The sequence below is a fragment of the Rosa rugosa genome, chromosome 2 (genome assembly GCF_958449725.1).
Source record: "Rosa rugosa chromosome 2, drRosRugo1.1, whole genome shotgun sequence".
Taxonomy (NCBI): Eukaryota; Viridiplantae; Streptophyta; class Magnoliopsida; order Rosales; family Rosaceae; genus Rosa; species Rosa rugosa.
In genome coordinates, this window is record NC_084821.1 from 24,589,390 (window position 1) to 24,612,754 (window position 23,365).

At 38.4% G+C, this 23,365-nt stretch overlaps 2 protein-coding genes across 2 annotated transcripts; one reads left to right on the forward strand and one right to left on the reverse strand.

Annotated features, from left to right (window-relative positions):
* Positions 1-321: 321 nt before the first annotated feature.
* On the reverse strand, positions 322-7,947 carry LOC133734687 (pleiotropic drug resistance protein 2-like). Its single transcript, XM_062162300.1, has 20 exons — positions 7,423-7,947; positions 7,102-7,222; positions 6,926-7,014; positions 6,664-6,748; positions 6,264-6,554; positions 6,085-6,174; positions 5,027-5,928; positions 4,749-4,909; positions 4,557-4,660; positions 4,263-4,428; positions 4,099-4,170; positions 3,881-4,008; positions 3,336-3,668; positions 2,962-3,252; positions 2,789-2,872; positions 2,141-2,274; positions 1,828-2,055; positions 1,446-1,617; positions 1,079-1,333; positions 322-813 (listed from the first exon to the last, which is right to left on the reverse strand). Exons 1-20 carry the CDS (start codon positions 7,785-7,787, stop codon positions 541-543), a joined length of 4,344 nt encoding a protein of 1,447 aa, XP_062018284.1. The 5' UTR covers positions 7,788-7,947; the 3' UTR covers positions 322-540.
* Positions 7,948-18,904: 10,957 nt separating this feature from the next.
* LOC133734462 (uncharacterized) lies at positions 18,905-21,734 on the forward strand. The gene is made up of 3 exons (XM_062162111.1): positions 18,905-19,041; positions 21,149-21,305; positions 21,418-21,734. The coding sequence occupies exons 2-3, from the start codon at positions 21,150-21,152 to the stop codon at positions 21,463-21,465; spliced, it is 204 nt and encodes a 67-aa protein (XP_062018095.1). The 5' UTR covers positions 18,905-19,041; position 21,149; the 3' UTR covers positions 21,466-21,734.
* The last annotated feature ends 1,631 nt before the right edge of the window (positions 21,735-23,365 follow it).

Genomic DNA, 23,365 nt, shown 5'->3' on the forward strand with positions numbered 1-23,365 from the left:
AAGTCAGTAATTAGATTCAGCCAAGTCTAGAATGCAACCACAGGGCTTATCAAGAGGTCTTCCAATCAGCAATATGTAGTCTGTATTACAACAATGTCTCATTAATGTATATAATTGCAACAGAAGAATGACAAAATAAAATCAGTTAGAGATCGAGACATTTGAATTCAGATAAAAAAAAATCCAATCACAAATTTTTTAAAGACACAGCAAAAATGATTTTGCTTCACTAATGACTGCTGAACACAAAGATAAGATAGCTAGCCATTGTCTACACATCAATGCATGAGATCTTATTTTCTCATGGGTGGTTAGAAGATAGAAAGAACAATGCTGTTGCCAAGGCCATTGTTTATTGAATATTGATGAATAAATATGACCAGTTAACTGGGAAAGAAGTTGCCCAGAGCCAATCAAAACTACAACATATATTATGATACAACTAAGACAAAAAGAATGATCATCAGAGTTCTTTTCACTCTGACTTGCTGCTATAACATCCCTGAAAAGGCTGATTGGATGCACAATGAGGTTGCTTGATCATCTCCTCTGGAAGTTAAGGTACTTGATACCATAAGCAAAGACAAAGAAGAAGAGGAGGACCCAACCAACATGAGCAACGACAACTGGTATGAGGAAGTCGTGGTCATAACCCATATTCGACTTAAGGAATAGATCTAATCTTACTGTGCTTCCATCAGAAAGTAAGATATCCTTATCCTTCCGGTCACCGAATTGAGATGCAAAGACACCATAAATTGTCCAAGCAACTGGAGAACCCCAGTAGTACCACCTCCACCATATCGGGAGTAGCTGCAAATTTAATGAATATTGTCATACTCAATTTTACTTTGTTTACTAATTGAACGCCTAGACTTTCATGCATAAGAGAAACTCCTACATTAGCAAACTTTTTTCGAACATATTCATATTTCTAGAAATCTATTTAAATTATAAAGAATGCCACATAATTTGGTATATTCGAAAATCACATATCTTCAACATTCCTGGGTTTGACTAAGGAGTAAGGACAATGAAAATAATAAAAAAAAAAGAGAGAAAAGAAATTTAAACATACCGGTCTAGCGATGAGGAAACCGGAGAACAAATTCCAGAAACTCATGAAGAAGGACATGACAATTGCAGCGATTTGATGGCCGGGAGTTAGGGCAACCACCATCATTCCATACATTGAGAAGTATGTAAAACACATGAATATAAAGTAGTAGAAATACAATAGTTTCTCAACTTTAAATTCGAAGCCGATCATAGTAAATAGAAGAAGGGAATAAAAGAAGGTTTGTATAGCAACATAAACCGTCTCAATGGCCACCTACATCACAAAATGTTCATAAAAAATAAATAAATAAATAACACAGAAGAATACATAATTTGGTGTTTGGCAAAACCGAATACAAAGTTGAGTCTAGGTTCGAATATCTTACCTGAGCAAATGCATAAGGCAACTCTGAATACATTCCTGCTGCTCTTTCTCGGTAGAAAACTGTTCTCTCAATCGAAACCACAGATTGCACAGAATTAGCATTTCCCGCTCCAAGGAAAAGAACAGCAGAATAGATTGCTCCCAGAATGTTGACAACATCTTGTTGTTTCTCTCTGTCAACAAATCATATGCGTGAGAACTCTAGGAGACAACATTTATAGAAAAAGGAATGGGATCCTCTACAACTTTGTTCAAAACAAAAACTATTTTATGGAGGTCTAAACTCAGATTGGAGAAAACTTGTAACTGGATCGCATATTAAAAGAACACAAAAAAGAAATTGACAAATGGAGCTTATAATAAGTTAAAGTTCTTAAACTTACAACACGTTTCCTTTCTTCCAGAAGATGACACCAAAAAGTACGGCGATGACTATTGTGTTGAAAAACCTGATGGCATTGTACTGCGAATTCCTCCAGTATGACCAGTGTTGTTTCCAAAAGCAAGCCTTGCATTGAGTTGGGAAGCTTTGCGAGTATTGGGTGGGGAAGTAAAGGTCCTTGGAGCCTGGGAGTGGTGTGCTCAATTCCTTGATAAGATCTTGAACGCTCCTGAACAAGTGATCACAAAATTAAGAACTAATATGAGATTTGGACAAATAAAAATGAAAAGGATATACTAATACACTGCACATACCTATACAGCTCAGAGTTCGCATATATTTCGGCAAAATCAACGTTATTTTGAGCCTCAACTGCAGCAGAGCTGACCTCTAACATCCATGTAGCAGGGTTGTAGCCGTCTTTTATCTTGGGAACACCCGGAATGGCCTGCAAGAGGTTTTTGATATAGTAACTATTTGGGCTAAATACAAATTACTACCTTGTGGTTTAGGTCCCAAATCAATTCAGTCTCTGAACTTCTAATTTCATCAAAAACACCCCTGCACTTTCAATTTTGATCTAATAGGTCCAATTTTGATCACTTCTTCAATTTAGGAGTGAGTCATACTATTAAAAATAAATAGTTTTTCAACAAATAATCCAACTATAACTTGAATCCATAATAGAATATTAACAAATTGGACCTATTAGATCAAAATTGAAAGTGTAGGGGTGTTTTTGATGAAATTAGAAGTCCAGGGACTGAATTGATTTTTGACCTAAACCATAGGGTACTAACTAGTATTTAGCCCTAACTATTTCCTTCGCTCCAAAACATTATAATTTCATTCAGAGCAATTGATCATTATAAAGAGACATTCAAACTACCGAGAATGCAGCAACTATCGAGAACTCGATTGGATTGAACTGAACACTAAAGGTAAAGCATGTATAAAGTTACCTCAAAATATTCAACAAGTTTGTGAGACGGCTCACCAAGAGGTCCAGCATAAATCACTTGTCCTCCTCTTTTCATTAAGAAAAGCTGCAAGGGAAAACAAAATAAAGGTGAAATATGGCACATGATATAGTGAACAATGTTAGAGATTGACATATCTTAAAACTTGATAATACCTCATCAAAAGCTTCGAAAATGTCAATGCTAGGTTGGTGAATGGTGCAGACAACAGTTCGTCCAGTATCGACAGTGTTTCTTACAGTACGCATAACAATGGCAGCTGCTCTAGCATCAAGCCCTGATGTTGGCTCATCCATAAAGATAATGGAAGGATTTGCAACCAATTCTACAGCAATGGTCAGCCTCTTTCTTTGTTCAGTTGAAAGTCCATCAACTCCTGGAAGTCCAACTAAAGCGTTCCTCAAGGGGTTAAGCTCCACCAAGTCCATAACTTCATCAACAAACATCTATAGCCAACAAAATCAGAGTCAACTACGTAGCAATCTCCACCAAGTCCATCACAAAAATTAATGGTTTGCAAATGATGCACCTTTCGTTTGCTTTTGTTGACATCCTTAGAAAGACGTAGCCAGGCAGAGTATAGCAGAGATTCATAAACAGTAACATATGGTGAATGAATGTCGTTCTGTTCACAATAACCGCTAACCCGAGCAAATGTGGCTTGGTTTTTTGGGTATCCTGAGATACTAATACTTCCTTCTATATATCCACCAGTCTTTCTTCCAGCTAAGACATCCATCAACTTAGTTTTTCCAGCACCACTAACACCAACTAATGCAGTGAGAATTCCTGGCCTGAATGCCCCATTAACATCTCTTAGTAGTTGCAGTCGGTTCTCTTCAATACCTTGGGTCTTCATCTCCTGATAATGAAGCAAAATTGTTACTAGTCATAGATACAAGAATGCCAATTTTGAGTCGCTGCTAAAGTTGATGGATGTTGAAGATGCATTAATTAAACTCAAATTTGAAGCCTTTACACTTTCTAATTCTGTTTCTCTTTCGATACCAGTTATCACACTGATTTCGGAAATTCAAAGCTTTGAAGCTTTGTGGAGATATAAGTCTGACTTACCGCAGGCATATCCACATAGTAGTTCACATGGCTGAAAGCGAGTGAAAGGGGCTGGAAGGGCAACACCATTCCTCGCTTGGCTTGTCCATTTGAAGTTCCTTCTGCATTTCTCACTTGCATATCAATACCTGAAGGAAATTTGCAAGTAGCCATGGTTATATTTATAAATACAAAAAGAATCCAAGTCAAGTTATACACAAGACGTATAGTATTCCAACCTTCTGTCAATTGTGGCCTCCTCTTGGTTTCAGAATCATCCTCCACAATTAGACCTTTGTTGTCGCCAAGGGCTAAAATGGGTTACACAGAGAACAAATAGTCAACACTTCAATCCATTATCATAACAACAGATAAATGATGAAATGAAAGTTATTTTACTTACGGTTCAAGTAGGTGAGTGCTGCAATGAACAGCACATTGAAAAGAAGAGAAAACCCAAAAAGCGCTGCAACACAAATCCAATACCAATATTCTTCAGTGTACAGACCTCTTTCTCTGAGAAGGGCTTTTCCGAAAGTGGGCTGAGTGGAGGAGTTGCTTGGGGGAGGCTGTTCCAAGGATAAAAAAAAACACTTTTGTTAAACTTGAGAACTTGAGCCAGATCATGGAAGATTGAACCTTAAATTGTTATTAGTAATGTATAGGAAGAAATCAACTGAGATTTAAGATGACTTACACCGCCCCATCTTTTATCAAGAAATTCATTAATAGCAATTGCATTTTGTCCATACATCATAGGTGAGACATAGTAGCCCCAAATCATCCATGACTCGATGTCATCTGCACATGAAGATGAGAATAGTTTAAAAAATTTGAAAAGTTATAGCAGTCTAATTGATACAAGCATTGAACAGAAAAGGAGACTGACCTTTAGCAACAATATAACCTCCTAGGACAAATACCATTAGCAGTGTAAATGAACCAATTGTGTTAGCAACCACATCTGATCTTCCAAGAGCTGCAATGAAACGGAAGAGGGAGAGTGCCATCTGACTTATACCAATGAAAGCCAATAACTGTTTGAAGAACCTGAACATATTGAACATACGTCAGACAGAAAAACAACCACTATTTTTAATTTTAAACCTCACATCTAGCCATATATAAAACATCTGCAAATGATACTAGTAATAGAGTAGCACTTACCTACTAGGATCAGGTGCAAATCCTATGGTGTAATAGGTAAAAACGATCCATATCACAGATTCCAACACTGAAACAGGAATTCTGGTCACCCAAATGGGCAAAGCAAAAGCCCACGCTGGATAGAACAAGGCATCCCTCCGTTTAAAGAACACTGGAAGCCGGAAAACTGTCATTGCAAGCTCTGTCACTCCATTAAACATGACATTAATGAGACTGAAAAACATTGCCCCCAAATACTTTGCTTCACCACCTTGTCTCCCAGGTTTCATTTCTGTTCTTAAGAATACGGTAAAAGAAATTGTAGCCATGATGGCAATCTGTGTAGTTTTGAATATGTACACAAAAGAGTTCCGCTTCATTAGGAGCCATTCCCTTGCAAAGCATGCCTTGAAGAGCTCCTTATTGGATATTCCATACTTTTCCTTGACCAAAGCAGCAGGATGGGCATGTCTTTTATCATAAGGAACTCTTAGTTCTTCCCCAAGCCGTTGGCCAACATGGAAGGAGCTGAACGCCCGAGCAAAATCAGATACTGTGACTAATCTGTAAGGTTGGTTCTTCTTACACCAGTATTGTTCCTGGTCCTTCCTTGAGGTCACTTCTTGCAAGAAGTCTGCAACACCTTTTCTGTCAGGGCATTTGAATCCCATATATTCAAAGAACTCAAGGACATTCTCACGTGGGCCTTGATAAACAATCTGACCCTCGGAAAGAAGGATAATATCATCAAAAAGATCATACGTCTCAGGTGCTGGCTGCAAGAGAGAGATGACCATTGACACATCCAAAATATGAACCATCTGTCTCATGTATTTGATAATCTGAAAGGTTGTGGAACTGTCCAACCCTGTTGATATTTCATCCATGAAAAATGCTTTTGCTGGTCCAACCAACATTTCTCCTGCATTCAGTGAAACCACCTCAAGTTATTACTGGAAATATGTTTGACATTAGTTATGATTCCACAATTTCCATGAAAGAAATAAATGGTCAATATGTATTCAGCGAAAAATAAGAAAGCATAATCATCATGGAACAATAGTCACATACCAGTCGTGAGTCGTGACACGCTTCTTTTGTCCACCGGATATTCCCCTTCTCATGTCATCACCCACCAAAATATCAGCACAGATGTCTAATCCAAGTATCTGTTAAAAGAATCAGATACAATCAGGCTAGCTTGTACAATATACACCAGAGCAATAAACGATGAAGTCTTATGTTTGAATCAACAGACCTTGAGGACATAATCTGTGATCAAACTTGTTTCCTGGCCCACCACAGATGTGGCTTTCATGTATGCATCAATCCCAGGATCTGGTTTGATACCTGCATCTTTCTCCCGTCTAGACAACTCTACTAGTATATCATACCTTGTTCCAACTCCTAGGCAACGTCCGGAGAAATCAAAGGTTTCACGAACTGTCATCTCACCATAATGAAGATCATGCTGGCTAATATAAGCAGAGGTTCTCTGAGGTACAAATTCGTTAAATTCATGGCCGCAGTAAGTCACTTTCCCAGTTACCTGTTTAGAGCACAAGTTGTTAATACAGATGCCAAAAAAGACATTTAGGCATATCAAATACAGTTTACATAAACTGGTAAAAGCTGAGACAAAGAGAATGACAAATTACCCTAAGATCCCTATCTAGTTTGCCAGAAAGTGCTTTTAGCAATGTTGTTTTTCCTGATCCCGGAGGTCCAAGAAGAAGTGTCAGCCTGAAAACAGACAAAACAACAAATTACTTTGTTTAGGATATGTGAACCGATTAGTTCTACAACTTTTATCATTCATTATATAATAATTTTTTAACGAACTAATATGTGAAGGTTATTGGTCTAGCAGTACAAGTCCAGGCCAGAGATTATTTCTAGCTGCCAAATTAATGTTCATACCTTGCTGGTTTGACAATACCACTAACATCTTGCAGTATCTTGACAACTCTTTTCTTCGATGGTGAAAGACCAACAAGTCCCAGCAATCCCTGATCACATCAACGGTAATTTAGAAATCTATAGATTCAAAGTAGGCACACAAGACAAAGAAGTACTGGGAAATGTCTTTGCAATACCTCTATTGCGTTCAAGGTGGAATTCCATAGAGTTGGAAGTGCTCTGGTGCCTACAAACGCATCTCCATCTATTGATAAATTGTGGAATCTAACCTCAACTTTAGGAATATCGATGCCAACCCTGTTTGCCAAGTCATAAAGCAAAATTTAGGCAACAAAAAAATTTTCAACTTGGCTTGCAATAAAACCAAGTAAAATACATCTCTGAACTTCAGGTATACTAAGCTAACAAACTAAAAACATTCAAGTTCAAAGTAAACTTAAATTCCAAAATCAACACTCTATTTCATTGCATACAAATTATGGGAAAAAGAGATAAACCTGTCATTTCTGGCCCTGAGCTTCTTCAAGAACTTTTCATTATCCTCCTCAATAACCTTGAGTATGCTCTCCATCAACTGCTTCTTATCTTGATCCCCAAGATGCGCAACGTCAACTTCTTCAGCCACAACCCTTCCATTGCTCATCACATTCCTCAACATGCCTCTCCTCATCCTATCATAAGTCGGCAACCGCTCTATGGCGGCCCACTTGAGCTCCTCCTCTTCGTCCAACACCGGCTGCCGGACGCTCCGCTGGAACACGTCCGGCGCGTTCCACATTTCTCGGATACTGGTCGACCGCCAGCTCCTCCGGCTGCTCGACTGCCTTATTAAGTCTTCTCCCGCCATTGCCGCCGCTGCCATTTTTTGGCGGGAAGCAAATCAACTCACTGAAGTTAGTGCACCCAAAATGGGAAAGTGATCAAACCTCAACAGTAGCCGGAACTTGGGGATTCCCAAGTTGAAAGTGATCGTTTTGTGGTCTGAAAGTAATTCAGACTTTGGGTGAAGAATGAGAATATGAAAGAAAGAGGGGGAGACGTGTTGTTGTTGTGAAGAGTTTTGGGCGTGGTTTATATAGAGAAAGGGAAGAAGGAGAAGTCGAAAAGCGGGAGTTCATTTTCTCCGAATGGTTTAAATTTCAAAGAAACAGAAAAGTTTCTTCTCTGTTACACAAAATCTTCGGTCAACTGGGACTTGGTCTTTTTTTCTGTGGGAGATTTTATGGACTCCGAATAGGATTTTGTCCAAAGAAAAAAAAAAAAAAAAAAAAGAGAGAGACATATTTTTATCGTACTCATAAAATTCTTATCATTTCAATTCTAGCACTTGCTATCTACTACTCTTATAAATTGCTGCACATAGGAACCTTCCTCACTTTGATCAAAATCTTTAATCGATAATATAACATACATTCTATAAACACGATCATGTTGAAACCACAATTGTATGAGAGATTGATTACTATTCAAGTGCCGACTGTTCAAATTAGTAGCAGCCGCTTCACCATTAGAAGTGGGTCACGGAGAACAACAGAAGCAAAATAGTGAAAATACAACACTTGAGTTTGAAAATACAATTGGTTTGTCCAGTAGTATAATTTGTTCGGTAGAAAAGTTATTCAAATCTTCAAAGTTCAAAACAAATTCATTCAAACTTCTCGAAAGTGAGTTGAAGAGTCTATATTATTTTCCTTCTTTTTTTTTTTTTTTTTTTGAGTAGAAACGAAAACTTTATTCTCAAGCTGGTAACATTACAAAGAAATCTGCCGAAGTAGCCTATAAATATAAGTTTCTCACACATAATACTACGCTTACACACGCATGTTTGCCCTGAAATACATAGAAAAATCACAGAATACAAAATAAAATTAAAATTAAAACCCTCATACTCCCATCTGATTGTGTGATTACCTTGACTACATCAAAATATTTGGTTGAGAGCCGCACTCACCATCCTATTCATTGATTTTTTGCCTTTATGGAGTGAGGGATGATTCCTTCTTGATAAGGGATGCTTCCTTCCCCTTCCCCAATATCGAGGCATGAGATTTCCTTTTGGGACCTGAAAACGCTTTGGCCCACAGAGCACCACCCATAAGTCGGTTCTTCCTTTCTTTTCTAGTTAAGGAGCTTGCCGAAACCTATATAACAATACCAGGAACAATCTCCCCAGTCAATATGCCATCCAAACCAGGTAAGACATCCTCCACTCCCAAATTAGGAGGGGCTTCCTCATCTGTAGTCCCCCCCTTTTTCAAGGGTGAGTCTAGAGAATCGGAGCTCGGGCACTTTCCCAAACCAAGGCTAGTAAAATCCGGAGGTGGGAAGGGCTTAGTGTATTTGAACTTTCACACATGAACCCCTTGAGCATCTGGAGCTAGTTGAAGAGATGGTGGAGCCACCAAAGCTGGTATCTATGCAACAGACATTGGCTTAACGTACTGGCCCTCTATAGTGCCCAAATCCAAAATCCTAGCAGAACTGGGACCGCCTTCGGCGCCCCCCCCCCCCCCCCCCCCCCCAACAACACACCCTCACAACCCATCGAAGATTAGGCGACGTGTGCCATAGCCCTCACATCCCGTGACGAGGCAATTGACGTAGTTACCACCAACGATGGTTGAACAACCTTATAGCCTCCCCCACCATGCATGTTCCAACATACCACAAATATCACACAGACCATGCACATGCAGATAATCAAAATCCAATATCGCAGAGAACGAATCAGAAAAATGATACATTTCCCTACAACAACATGGTAGCTTCAGGTCCATCTCCACCAACACCCTTATCACCTCCTGCCTATTAAGGGGGCACTGATCAACATGCAAGCACTTCCCACTAGCTCCCTCAATCCGACGAGCTCAGTAAGTCATCATGAATACCAGAAGAACACCTTGCACATCCACCCAAACCAGGAGTCAATTAAATGGTACTTGCTACATATCTCTGAACCTATCAAAATCCCTAAGCATTATCATGGTTGATTTGTAAAACGATAGCCCCTTGGAGAGCACCCGTTGCTTGTCCAATGTCCACTGGATTTTTGAAGCAAGAAAGATGGTCACCTTGCCTATCACTAGCCAAATGTTCGCCATGGTCACCATGAAGCGATTCAAATTAAGAATCTCCGGCTCTGAGCTTATTAGTAACACCACGAGGAAGACTCCTACGCATCCCTCCTCAACCACTGCTCGATCCGTTGTCGCACTGCCACCACAGCCAATGGCCAGCCGGGAGAAGATATCCTCCACAGCCCGACCCGCTAGCAATGCCATTTGGATTTAGGGAGGGCGGAGTCACATTGAACCCAACCCAAAATGAAGCGTGGTTAAACGAGAAGTCAACTCCGAACTTAGTCTAATGCTAGGCGAGGAAGAGAGAAGAACGGAACAGGATTTGGAGAAAAAGTTGGGCAAAAACAGTTGAGAAGAAAAGCTGAGAAATGAATGAGTAGGCTGAAATCTAGAAAAAGTAGCCTGACGGCTAAGTTAAGGTAAAGAGGAAAAAGAAATTCTCATAAAAGTCAAGAAATTCTATTCCAAATTTTGTCCGGGTAACGAGTAGTATTTTATTATGTTTCTTTATTTAGAAATTATACTATACTGCATTGAGTTACATTGAAGGAAGCAGCTGAACACAATGACAGCGCGGATAATCAAACTTGACTTAAAGAAACCCTAGGGCTTAGCAGAGTGTGGCGGCTTTGGAAGTCTCGACTAAAGGTACATAGCGACGGCGAGGCTTCTCATCATGGGGCGGGGTACCACCGGCTGCTGAGCGTGCGTGCTGGTGTAGGTACAGATCAAAGGTGGAGGAGATCTTTGGTCTTGGCGCGATCTAACTTGTTGTCGGATCAAGGTTGAGTAGCGGCATTCCAGGGAGGCAAACAAGGTCCCACCGGCTTGGGCTTTCTAGTCTTGGTCGAGCGACGAGCTGCGTGCTGTAGCTGCCGGCTTGAAAGTGCGGTGCGTGGTCTGACGTTGCTTCTCGTCGGTGGATTCGGATCGACCTGCAGGTTGGGCGGTCCTAGTTTTCCCGCTTGGGTCGTCAGACCATGCCGTGCTGGAAGGGAAGGTCGCCAGAGTTGACGGCAGTGCCATTGCAGGAGGGCTGGCAGAGATCTGATGCTCCTAGCAGCCTTCTTGCCTAGGCTTGGGCTTCTAGCTCTGGACCTGGGCCTGAGCCATGTGGGTTCAGTTTAAGGGCCCATTTGAGTGTGTCTAATTCTATTCCGAATTGGGCCAGGTTGGAGGGTGTCTTGACACCTTCATTCATTACTTAGTGCCTTGGGATGGCCTGGCCCGAGAGTTTGACCTCCTTGGGTGATGGTGGGCTTTTAAGGTCTCTAAAGTGCCAGTCGTAATTCAGATAATGTTTATACGGAATTGGTAATTATCTGGAGTTGGAGTGGAGAAAGTAGCTTCTGAATGAGGATTGACTCCTATTTGTTTGCTGGGAAGTAGCTTTTTTTTCGTACCACAATTGCGTGTCTAGCAGATGGAAGGCTAGAAGTCATGAGTTCTCTTTACAAATCAGACTCAAATTGACTTGTAATGAGCTTACATTATTTAGATAGAAGTTTCTCTATCTTTAAGTGTATGTTAGACTCTGGCTTTTTAGCTGGTCATCTAATACAAATAACCTCTATTTCAAAAAAAAAAAAAAAAAGTGGTTAAATACCATATAATCTTTTTCATTTTAGTCTATTCGAAAACCTTATTCCAAAGACTTGTATTCCAAAATATGGGGAAGCTAGCCATAGTGAAAGCTTCTCTGTCATTATTGACATGAGAAGAGTCACACAGAAGTAAAATAAATTTGTTTCATAACTCCATGTGGAATAATCAAGGAGATATTAATTGGTTAGTGAAAAAAATCTTTATCAGATGTTTGAGTTGCAAGAGATCATCATGGAGATTGTTGTATCTTGTATCTTGCACCAATGTTAAGATTGTTGGGGTTGTGTAGTTAGATACAAGCCAAAGATGTGGAAAAGAAAAATTAAATATTGAAAAAAGAGTCACCATAACATAAAATATACGAGTGATTTCTTTCTAATTACCTTTCTAAGTCAAAATCTCTCTTATTGTTGCCCAGATAATCAATTATAAAATAAGAGTTCCATTAGAAATGGGTCACATAGATTCCGTTAACAACCATCTGTAGTACAAGACGCGAAATATAACATGTGAGTTTCTTTCAAGAATAAATCATTTTACACAGATGAGGGGAACACACGTTCAAGCCAATCAAAATTACATACAAAATTAAGAACAAAACCAGAAACACAGTGTGAGAACATGTTTTTTTGTTCTCTTAGACTGACTGCCCTATAATGTCGTAGACTCAATGACTTGATACACATTTACGCAAGCGTACGTATCATTGTCAAGATAGGGAAGTATTATGCCCAAAGTTATCGTACCATGGGGATTAGTGGCTAACCCACAATCCTTAGATAATCGGAAATAAAGACACTTAGCAAACAAAGAAAAAAAGAACAAGAAAATAAACAAAAATGCTACTCTAAGGCACCAAGCCTTAGCAATGCTCAGCTTTGGTTTGCACCGAAGCCTAATCAAAACTAAGACCTAGTGATGACTATTTACAATGAAGTAGGAAATGTCACCGAAAATGTAATTTGCATTTCTAACAATGAAAGTGCAAGAATTTAAATGGAGACTTTAATTAACAACTAAATTAAATAAAGTAAAGAAAAGTAAAAAATGAAATAAATATGGGATTGGTAGTTAGGGATGATTCCTAACCCTAATTCAATGCTCTAGATGCTAATTTAATTTATATGCAATTTATTAAAGATGGTAGAAGCCGTACCCAAGGCTTTTCAAGGCTCAAGGGCCGAAATTCCCTTTCATGGTATTCCTACTCCGGTTCAAGGGCCGTAGGAACTCACTTGACATGAATTAGAGCCGGTTAAAGGGTCACTAATTCACATCAAGAGGCTTAGAGATTAAGGAATTAGGCAACCAAGCTCACCATGATTGCGATCAAGCTAATCATGTAGTGAACCATGCTTGTACTTCCCACGAATATTAAATCGAGGTTCTAGCTCTAAAATCTAAGGATGTCATCTCCTAAATTTTAATCTAGAATTATTAAAATACATACCCAAGAGTTGACAATTCCTAAGCATGCATTCTAACCAATTATCACAAAACACAAGCATCCAATGATTAACAAATTCCATATATAAATTAAATTAAGCATCTATTACATCAAATTTGGGCTAGGGCACACAACCCTAACCCCCAACAAAATTTCTACTCACTACCCATAAATATATACATCATCAATTCCATCAATTTCATATAAATAAAAGAGGAAAATGTATAGAAGAGGGAGAACAACCAAGACAAGTTACAAATGCTAAAAAGCAAACATAACAAGCCTTGGAATTATAATTTCTCCCTTTTACCCAAGTGGTGATTAAACCCCTTATGCTTTAAGTGCTTCCCCTTTGAATCTTGTGAAATTGATGAGAAGATGGATTTTGGTGAGGTGGATCTTAGTGAGGAAGTGTGGATCTTTGTGAGGAGAAGAAAAGATGAAAAGAATGAATCTTAGTGAGGTGGATCTTAGTGAGGAGAAGAAATCTTGGTGAGGAGGTGGAATTTTGATGAGGTATGTTGTGATTCTTGGTGAGGAGAGAAAAAATGGGGAAGGAAGGAAAAGAGAGCAGCCCAAAGGGCTGCTGCTCTGTTTGGTGCCTTGGTGGTGCGGCCCTGTAGGTATGTGAGAGAATGGAAAGGTATCGAAAGAATATATAGGGTTCTTTGTGTGGCTGAACGAGTAGACACGCAAAACGGTGCCGTGTGGTGCGTGAGAAAGAAAGAATAAAGGTTGCTGTGTGTGGTTCGTGAGGTGAGAATGAAAGGATGATGTGTCAATGTATGATTAGTTGTGATGAGTGAGAGGAAAGAGGATGTCACGTGGAGGTTGGAGAAACAACATGCAGATTTGCTTAATTAAACAAAGTTAATTAAGCTGCTGCTTCTTCCTTTCATATCTTCCATTATTATTTTTTTCTTTTCTATTTTTCTTCCTTTTTCGCCACACTCACAAAGGACTGCATGGGTTGGATTCCACTTCTTCATTGACACGAACCACACTATATCGGCATTGACGATTTCGTCTTTTTGTCGGAAATATCAAATTTCTCTAATTTCACGTCATTTTAACTCGATTTCCGCAACTCCGCTTATTTTCTGCAAAACAAATAAAATGGATTAATCACATATCAATTGACTTAGGGATTAGCTTATTTCTAGTGTTTTAGATACAATTACATGCATAGAAATGCGTGTAATCACTCAACTAGCTATTTTACATTATGAACTTTCACTTCTGCACAATGAAGAGGAAAACAAGAAAAGGAAAATCACCAAGATCCAAAACTAAATCCATGTCATCAACAAGCTATAAGATCTCTTAGTCTCAACATCAAATAACGATGGAATCTCGAACAAGTTAAGGTCAGAAATCATAACATTCTAAAACCCATAAACAAGTTAAGAATAGGAAGATCACCAAAATGAATAAAAAAAAACACACGAGTCTGAAATTTACAAGGTGTACATGGTGCTGGTGTTTGGCTTCAGTTTTGTTGTAGCTGGTCAAAAATCTCTTTTTTGCGCGGGCGTGCCAGCACCGTTCGGGTGCGGTCGTCGGGGGTGTCCCTTGACCTGACTTCTTTCAAGCCACTGTGGACGAGGAGAGCACCAACCTCGTCGCGGGATTCTTTGTGCCTCGTGGTGAGGAGTTTTGCTGAGCTTTTTCAATATCACACAATCGATACTCGATGTCGTAGATCGAGCAGAGCGAAAATCACCGGGAAGTGCGGAGAACTTGCTAAAGGTGACTTTAGGTTAGTTGGTTTGCGAGGGCGTTACCCTTGCTTGGCTGGTTCTGTAACCGTTGTGGTCCCGGTACTACAATCGGCTCCCGAGGAGACTAGGACCGAAGCACGTTGATAGAGGGTTTGATGGTACTGACAGTCGGCTCTTGAGAAGACTAGGACTGGAGTGTGATCACCGGTAAGAGAAAGAGAGGAGTTTCTCTTTGAGAGGGGTTGCTCTAGAGAGGCTTGGATAATCTTAGAGATTGTTGTTGAATTGTGTTGTTCCTTGTTACTTGTTGTAGCATCTATATATAGGCTACCAAGCCATAGTGGTTGGCCTTAAATAAATCATGATGCGTTAGGTTTGAGCACTTAAAATCATAATGATATGTTAGGTTTAAGCACTTAAAACACTAATGGAATGTTAGTTTTAAGCACTTAAACACTAATGGAATGTTAGGTTTAAGCACTTACTGCTCCAATTTTTCTGCAGCTATATTTCCACCAAGAACTCAAAATGGGCTTTCGACTTCTTCATATAAAATGATCCACAATGAGTGTAGATCATTGTGACAAATTTTCAGAGCTTTCTTCCATGTGATTGGGCCGGAAATGCTGCTGGCCTCCTTACAGGTCCAGTTTTCCAGTTTTGCTTCTGCAGAAAATTGGACTGATTGTTTGAAGGCTTTCCACTCATAACTAGCTCTGGAACTCTTCATAAGAAATGATCCTTGAGATGTCTAGAATTAATCTGAAAAGTTTTAGATCATTTGGATTTAATTTGGTTAGTCTGCCTCCCTTCCTTTCTTGTTTAGCTTGGTTTCTCCTAGCCGAAGTAGGAAAATGTGCTAAAGTTGACTTTTCATTTCCATGCTTCCATCATTTCCTTTTCTTTCCATAATTATGCAGGTAGGCTTCATTTAGCCTCTAAATAATATATTTCGAACTTGTCGACAATATATAACTTGAGCCAATGTCATTGGCTCAAGTTCTCCAAGACACGGCTTGTCGGGCCAAAATGCTCATTTTGGGTCCAAACAGCTGGGTCGAAGTACAAATCTATACATTTTTACGTTGTGATAAGCTGATGAAACCTCGTGATCCGTCTAGCACTGCACTCAAGCCTATATTGTTTTGCAACCATTAATGCTGAAATAAGGAAGGTTGAGAGGGTTTTCTCAATTAATTCATGTTCTGTGAGCTATACTCCCAAGAATCCCATTAGTAGTAGGTGATTCTTGAAATTATTCACCCATCGGTGATAACCAATGTCATTCGAATCTAGTTTAGTAAAGTCAAGTTTTTGCAGGTTTGCATTAGACATTCAAAAACGAAGGAGAATAGATTAGTTTCGGAGTAAAAACTTCCACGACAACTAATACAAGATTTTCAAGCCTCTTTGCTACCAAGAAATCTATTTCCAAGAAGTTTGGATTAGATTGAAACAATGATGTTTGAATGGTCAACTTTCGATGCTCACGAACACTCTTAGTTCGTAGTTTAGCGTGAACTCCCCACGGTTCTGCTTTTATGAATCGAACCCACGTTACAAGAAAGGTGGGATGTAGGAGAAGGGATTTTGGAAGTCCCCTAGAAAAAGAAAACAAAAACCAAATATAGAAAGTAGGAACTTTTATTAAAAACATACTTGGAGATTTCAGAGCTTGAAAAGTCTTAATACACGCGCGTGTTGATGCATGTGTGTATGATCGCAGGAGGTGGTGGCGCAGCACTGGGGTGCACTAGAGGTATTCCTAAGGTAGGGTTCTAAGGTATCACGGCAAGAAGAGAAAAGAGGATGATTTTTTGGCTTCTGATTCAGGGTTAGGGCTAGTGCTGATAACTTACGTATTTAAGGAAAAGAGAATTGTAGGGAGAATTGGAAGAATAGTTATGTCTTTCATTGATAATTGGAGCCCCTATATATGGAGAGTACAAGTATATAATCTTGGAGTACAAGAATTCCTATTCTAACTAGAACTAGGAATCTAGAACATTCTCTCCTATTACAACTATAGAAAGTAATCCTAATTTGACAAGGCATACTAAAGTCAAATATTCTTCAACACATTTCTAATAGTAAGTATATATATAGTTATAAAATGCATGCTCTGATTCGATAAATGGGAAGCAGACAGTGGCAGATGCAAGTGAGGACGAGTGGGGGTAGTGGCCCTCAGTGAGTTTTTTGTTTTTGGGAAGCAGCTTCATTTTTGCCCCCAGACACCCGTTAATCCATAATTATACAACCGCTGTTGGGTAATCTTAACAAAGAAAAAGAATCTGCTATCCCACAACAATTAAACAAAGGAAGAGGTTGAAAGTTCCCATAAACAAGAGGTTAAGTGCAGAAACGTGTGTCTTCTTCTTGTTTTCTGCCGCATTTTATTTCCAAACATATTCATTCATGTAATCTGTACTTGAATGGTTCAAGGACTTGTAGCTGCTCAACAACTTTCTGGGTTTTTTTGTCTTGGTGTGATCCCTGATCGGTTTTGTTGATTTTTTCTTATCTGGGTTTTCTTTGCTTCTGGATTTCAATAAGGGATTAATGAATGGTGAATTTGGAATCCTGCTATTTTCTATGAAAGGAATAATGGGTCTATTTTAAGTTTGGTGAATAATATTGATTTGGGTTCTTCTTGGATTTAACATCTTTGCTGTATTGATTTAGGGGAAGTCTAGTTGAATTTGACTTGGTCAGGTTAGACACTGGTTATATAATTGGATTGAAATATTCTTGGTCAGGTTAGACATTGGTTATTTAATTTGATTGAAAGAATCTTTCAATCCTGTTTAGATGTTGGAAAGGCTGCAATTTTATTGTGTTTGGTTAGGATTTCATATGATTGGTGGAATAGACTTCAATATATTTCAGAATCAATTTAGTGCTGGGGTGAATGTATTAGAATTGTAAATAGTTTAATGGAGCTAGCTGATGAGCTGTAGATCAATGGAGGGAGAGGTAATGGACAGAGAGCCGTCAATTTTTTTTTTTTTTTTCAGCCCCCACCTACATAAATTTATGTGTCCGCCATTAGATGCAGGGTACTGATGGAGGCGTTATAAAAATGAAGACCATACAACTGTTGCTTATAGGGACTTATAATAACTCCTCTATCCAGTCCAGCACTATTGTTGAAGATCTGGGCAATTATTTCGTAAGCAATGGTCTTTAATTACTACCATTGACCAAGCTGCGTTTTACCTTGTCACCGCTCCATCCTCAACCCTGATGGTGATTTTAGATGCAAGCTTTGATCGATTAGGAAGCTATCAAGATGTTTAATAATTTTGCAACTAGCTAGGTTTAAATTATGTGCTCTTTGCATCGATCATTGAGATTATGAGTTTAAAGTCACTTCATTGGATATGGATCCTCTCCTGAGTTTGTGTTTTATCTGAGCTACGTGCCTATGTTCTGAAGCAGATAGGACAAAATGTTGAGATTTATTGAATTTTTCCTCGAGTTTTTCTATCGATAAGAGGAGAGAAAATCTAGCCAAAGAATGTTTCATGAGATAAGGGGGTAGAGTGGCAAGGTGTTGAGATGAGACAAAATGTACAAATGCATAAGAAGAGTAAAGGAAATTTGGGATTGCGAATTCAAGCAATAGAAGTCATTAAATGTAGATGGCTACACGTGTTCTTATCTAATTCAAAGCTTAGGTAAGTCAGGTAAAACACAAGCTCAGGAGATAAATCCTACTTCATTTATCACACTTTTTAGGATTTCACTTTCAAATGTTGCGTAGACAATGACTATTTATGTTGAGCTAGCACCCTCTACAGTAGGTGACAGTTTTAAATAACTGTGATAAAGAAGTGAATCTCAGCCACCTATATTAATTAAAATTTTGAAATTATAACGACTTAAAGTTGTGCATTTATTTTTAATCAACATATTCAATTAACATTTACATTACTTTAAAAAATCGTCTCTTATACGACCAATTTTAGCTCATTATAAACACTTTGAGGAAGCTTAGAAACCGTGTGATCTCGATAAAAAATAAAAATAAATAAATTCTACCTCATTATGTCGTAACTATGGAAAAACAAAACATAATTTTCACTGTTTTTTTTCTTTTTCCCTAAAATGAAAATCTTGAAAACTCCCATCACCAATATAAGGGCGCAGACGGCATTTTAACAGTAGAAATCTGCCTTTCACTCTCATATCCTCCAGTCCGCAGCGGCGTCAAGGTCTCTCATTCGTGATTTCTCGATTCCCGGCTACTCCCAATTTCACGTAAGCTTTCTTCTCCACCGAATCTTCTCGAATTTGTTGATCGAATCCGAAAACCCGCCACTCGTTTTGGGTATATACTCAGATCTAGGGTTAATTGGCTGTTGTCTTCGTTTTCGTCCCAATTGGTTCATCCTGATTAAGCTGGGTATTTCATTTTCGTAAGGGATAGTTGTATTTCATAACTCTTTGGGATCGATTAGATGTTAGGGTTTCCTTTATTCTTGGTGGTGTGCAAGTAATTTCTTTGATTCAATCTTGATGCGGTGTTCAGGGTTTGTCGGTTTGGTTTGGTTGGTTCAATCTTTGGTTTGTTGATTGTGGATTGAGTGGTATGGACGGGAGCTCGAGCTTAGTTGGGTTTGACTATTTCGAGGCGTTTTAGGCCGAGTGATATAGAGGAAATACTGAATCTGGAGAATTGCATAGTTCATCAGTTTAAACATGATTCCATTATATTTGGATTTCCTTCATTGTCTAAGAAATTGGCTTAAGTTAGTTTCATCGAAGTTTGGTATTAACTCATGCATATGATTTGCATTGTTTATCAGTTTATGAGATTCTTTCTTCCAATTGACTGATTGGAAAGAGATTAATGGGTTTAATGTCAGACTATCAGCTTAGGATCACATCGTTGTTGCATTTGTGCTGCAACGGTATAGTATTCGTCATTGTCTATGGTTTTTATCTTGTCTCTGAGCTTACAATACCGACTGAAATTGGGTGTTTATTAATTTATTCTATTTCTATGTAACGTCCTTGTGGCAGTGGTAACAAAGCGAGATTTTCTGTTTGTGTATTAACGAGACTTCTATTAAATGAAAGCATGTGATGGGAAGAGAAGCATGAAAACTTTGATTCTTTTTCTTTCTATTTCAATATTTTTTTTTTTTGAAAATCTACTTAATTTTATTGTGCTTAGGCTTGGGATTATGTAGGAACTTTGTTGACAAGAGTGTCTGCTGTCATTCAGTGACCTCAACTACCATTGTCCAACATGTAGCTCCCATTGTTCTTTCCAAAGATTAATGTAGTCACAGTGGTTGGAAGTCAATCTGAATCTTAAAGTTTCATAATGATATTCTTAAACCATATCACTTGAAATGGAATGGAGTTGGTGGAGGAAAAACATTGATAGCTTACTATCATCATTAGTTGAACTAAACTGCACCTGATAATTGCTCCATGACGATTGATATCTGTGCTTTACTGTGTGTTTTTTCTTATATCAAAGAAGTAAAAGAGTTGTGAAGCTGAATGATTTAGTCAGATGCTTGTTATTTTTCCTTATAATTTTTTATGTATATATCGTTTCTAGAATTGAGTCATTGTGTGCTGGTCATTTTTTTCTTTTTCTTTTTTGTAATGAATTACGTTTGGGCTGCATGGTGATTGTTCTAGTTCAATTTGGGTTCGTCCTTGTAAGTGTTTGAAAATGACTGTGAAGTAGACTTGTAGTTCACTCACAAATGCCACAGGTCTATAACTTCAAGGTATCAAATTTTTGTTGCGGTACAAAGTCTAAATTTTTTTGAACCTTGATGTGAAGTCATGTGTATCAAATAAGCACATTAGTAAATATAACATTATACCATATTGACAGCCTGGAGAAGAAGTTCTTGCTTCTTTTTTGAAGCTTCATTCCTGTGTTTAAATCTTACCTATCAGTGGACTTCTTCCTCTGCAGTTTAGGTTGCACTTTTTATATCAATTAAGAAAATCACTTATTATGGGAAAATGAAGGTTTCATGTCTTAGTTTAATGGATGAGTCCTTATTTATCTCCCTTTCAATGTAAATTTGGAAGGATAATTGGAAGTTTTGGACTTGTAATAAAAAATAAAAAAAAAATAGTGGAAGTTTTGGAGTGTTGGGGTAGCTTGGGGTACTTGGATTAGATAGCCTCTTTCGTGGTTATCGGCTTATAAGAGCCGTTGATCTTTTCATTTGGACCTCATCAATTAGGAACTGCAGCGTGTTATACACACACACACACACACACACACACTTTTTTGTCTTTTCCCCCCTTCCCTTTAAGAACATGCTTCTGAGAAATTGAATTTTTTTTTTTTTTTTTTGTCTTTGTATGTAATGTTTAATTCGTAACACAGGATGTCAGAAGCCCCATTTAGACCACGTGAGCATCTGGTGGAGAAGCAGAAATATTTCCAAAATGTCCACAAATACACATATCTAAAGGGACCATTTGATAAGGTCACCTCTGTCGCCATTCCAGCTGCTTTGGCTGCTACTTCTTTGTTTCTTATTGTAAGTTAATACTTTTCTCTTTTTCAGAGTATGAAAGTCCATCTATGAAGAAAGTTTAATTTCATTGTTTTTCTTGCCATTGAATCGTAATATCTTGTGTCATTTAATGCAGGGACGAGGTATCTACAACATGTCACATGGGATCGGGAAGAAGGAATGAGGCAGCACTGGAAAATGACCACATGGCTGGAAATCGGAGTTTCAAAATATAAGTTCTTCCAGACTGTAGTGGTGTTTGTTTTCTTTGTTTGCTTCCTTAATAATTGCTTAGTAGCAGATTCTTTACTACCAATGAAAGGTGGATTTGTTTTTCTATCTTATTTTTAAAAGTTTGTTATTAAATTTCTGTTTTGTTATAAATACTGCATTTTCATGCAAGGCTTTTTCAGCTTCTTGTCCGAGGCGTCTTAAGCATTGGTTTGATTCTCACTTGTATTTGCTTGGTGTGAATTGCCACCACTGTGTAGTTATCCTAGCACATCACCCCATTCTTTTAATCTTTACTGGTTGGAGGTTTCATTTCTTGCATGCACTATCTGAGTGGTACCAATAACATGTTGGCATGAAAGTAATATACAGTATTCTCCTTTCACATAATTTGAAGTCTGTATCATTAATCTATAGGGAAACGAGAGAGGCCAACAACGATTACCTCAACTTTGACCTCCCTGAATATATAATAGTGAAGATTCTGTGTTAGGTTGCCGGCCAAAACTTGCTTTGTTTCAGTTGTGTATCAAAATGATAGTGTAGTGTAAAAATGATAGCCAAAACTTTATTTGTTTCAATTGTGTATCAAAATGATAGTGTGGTATAACAATTTAAGACCTGCAATTTGGAAAAGCCAACTTCAAACTTGCATCTGAGCAGAGAACCATCAGTAGGGGACTCCTCCTGTTTCTAGGCCCCTATGATTCAAACAAAATTTGAGGCTACGCTACTTAAAACTTTTTGCCAGGTAATTCTTTGGTCAGAAATCTCGCCATTCCATCTGACAAGAATATAACGAATGTGATGGCTTCGTGCAATGGATTGGTGGTTCTGTGTAGTGATTATAAACACTTTTTTATTTGGAACTCATCAACTAGATTATTCCACAAAATTCCTGATTCAAATTTTGCTTCAGTAACATATGGCTATGACTGATAAGTAGTCACTAGTATATATGGTTTTGGTCTAGGGATAAAGAGGCCAGATCATTTATCTCCCCCGCTAGCTTGGCTCTGCTTGTAACTCTGGAGGTCCACGGATGGGACCTGCTGCTTTCTTTATAATGCAGCCATTGCAAAGTTGGGTTGGAAAATTACTACTGAACCAAACAACCGGAGGGTGGTTTTTTTTTTTTTTTTGGTCAGAAAAACAACCGGAGGGTTTAGATTATGAAAAGAGAACATCTTGATAAAATTCTTTCTTCCAAGTTTAACATAAAACAGTCCTACTCCTTGGCCTGGAAAGGTGTTTTGGACTCACTCAGCGAATGAGATGCATTATTGGCAATTGGGAAAAGCATCGTGGTAAGATGAAAGCTGGGATAAACAAAAACTTCTCCAGGTCCTTGAACAAAGCTGGTATATATATCCCTGCTAATGAGCAGGATGTTGAATTAGTTTGGGGTCCTGCTTCAAATGGTAAATCTTTTATCAAAACAGCAACTTGGCTACAATTTAAGGACTTGAGTAATCATTTAACAGGTTGAGCTTTGAAAATAGATGCGAATCTTACTATACCTCCATAGACTAAAATTTTCAGTTGGCTCTTGTTAAGAGGTATAGATTAAGGAATAAAAACGAGAGACGAGACTCTGTTTAGAAGTCTGGATGACAATATGAAGTCTGGATGACAATACTAGCCCTCGTCCTCATAACGCTCATGAAACAGCAGACCATTTGTTTGGCCTTGATAGTTCCTTAGATTGGAATTTAGGAACTTTGAATATCCGGAGGTAACTTTTTATTAACCAGCCTTGTGATAATATGTTCTTTGCTTAGTTTTCCTTTTTCGCTTCCTTCTAATTATAATATTCCAACAAAGAAACCATGAGAAACTTGATCATGTCTAAT

Coding starts and splice junctions, on each gene's coding strand:
- LOC133734687 (XM_062162300.1), bottom strand. CDS start 7,787: ATGGCAGCGGCGGCAATGGCGGGAGAAGACTTAATAAGGCAGTCGAGC. Junction 7,223..7,422: donor CTCAGGGCCAGAAATGACAG/GTTTATCTCTTT, acceptor CTTGGCAAACAG/GGTTGGCATCGATATTCCTA. Junction 1,334..1,445: donor TGCCTTATGCATTTGCTCAG/GTAAGATATTCG, acceptor TTTGTGATGTAG/GTGGCCATTGAGACGGTTTA.
- LOC133734462 (XM_062162111.1), top strand. CDS start 21,150: ATGTCAGAAGCCCCATTTAGACCACGTGAGCATCTGGTGGAGAAGCAG. Junction 21,306..21,417: donor CTACTTCTTTGTTTCTTATT/GTAAGTTAATAC, acceptor CATTTAATGCAG/GGACGAGGTATCTACAACAT.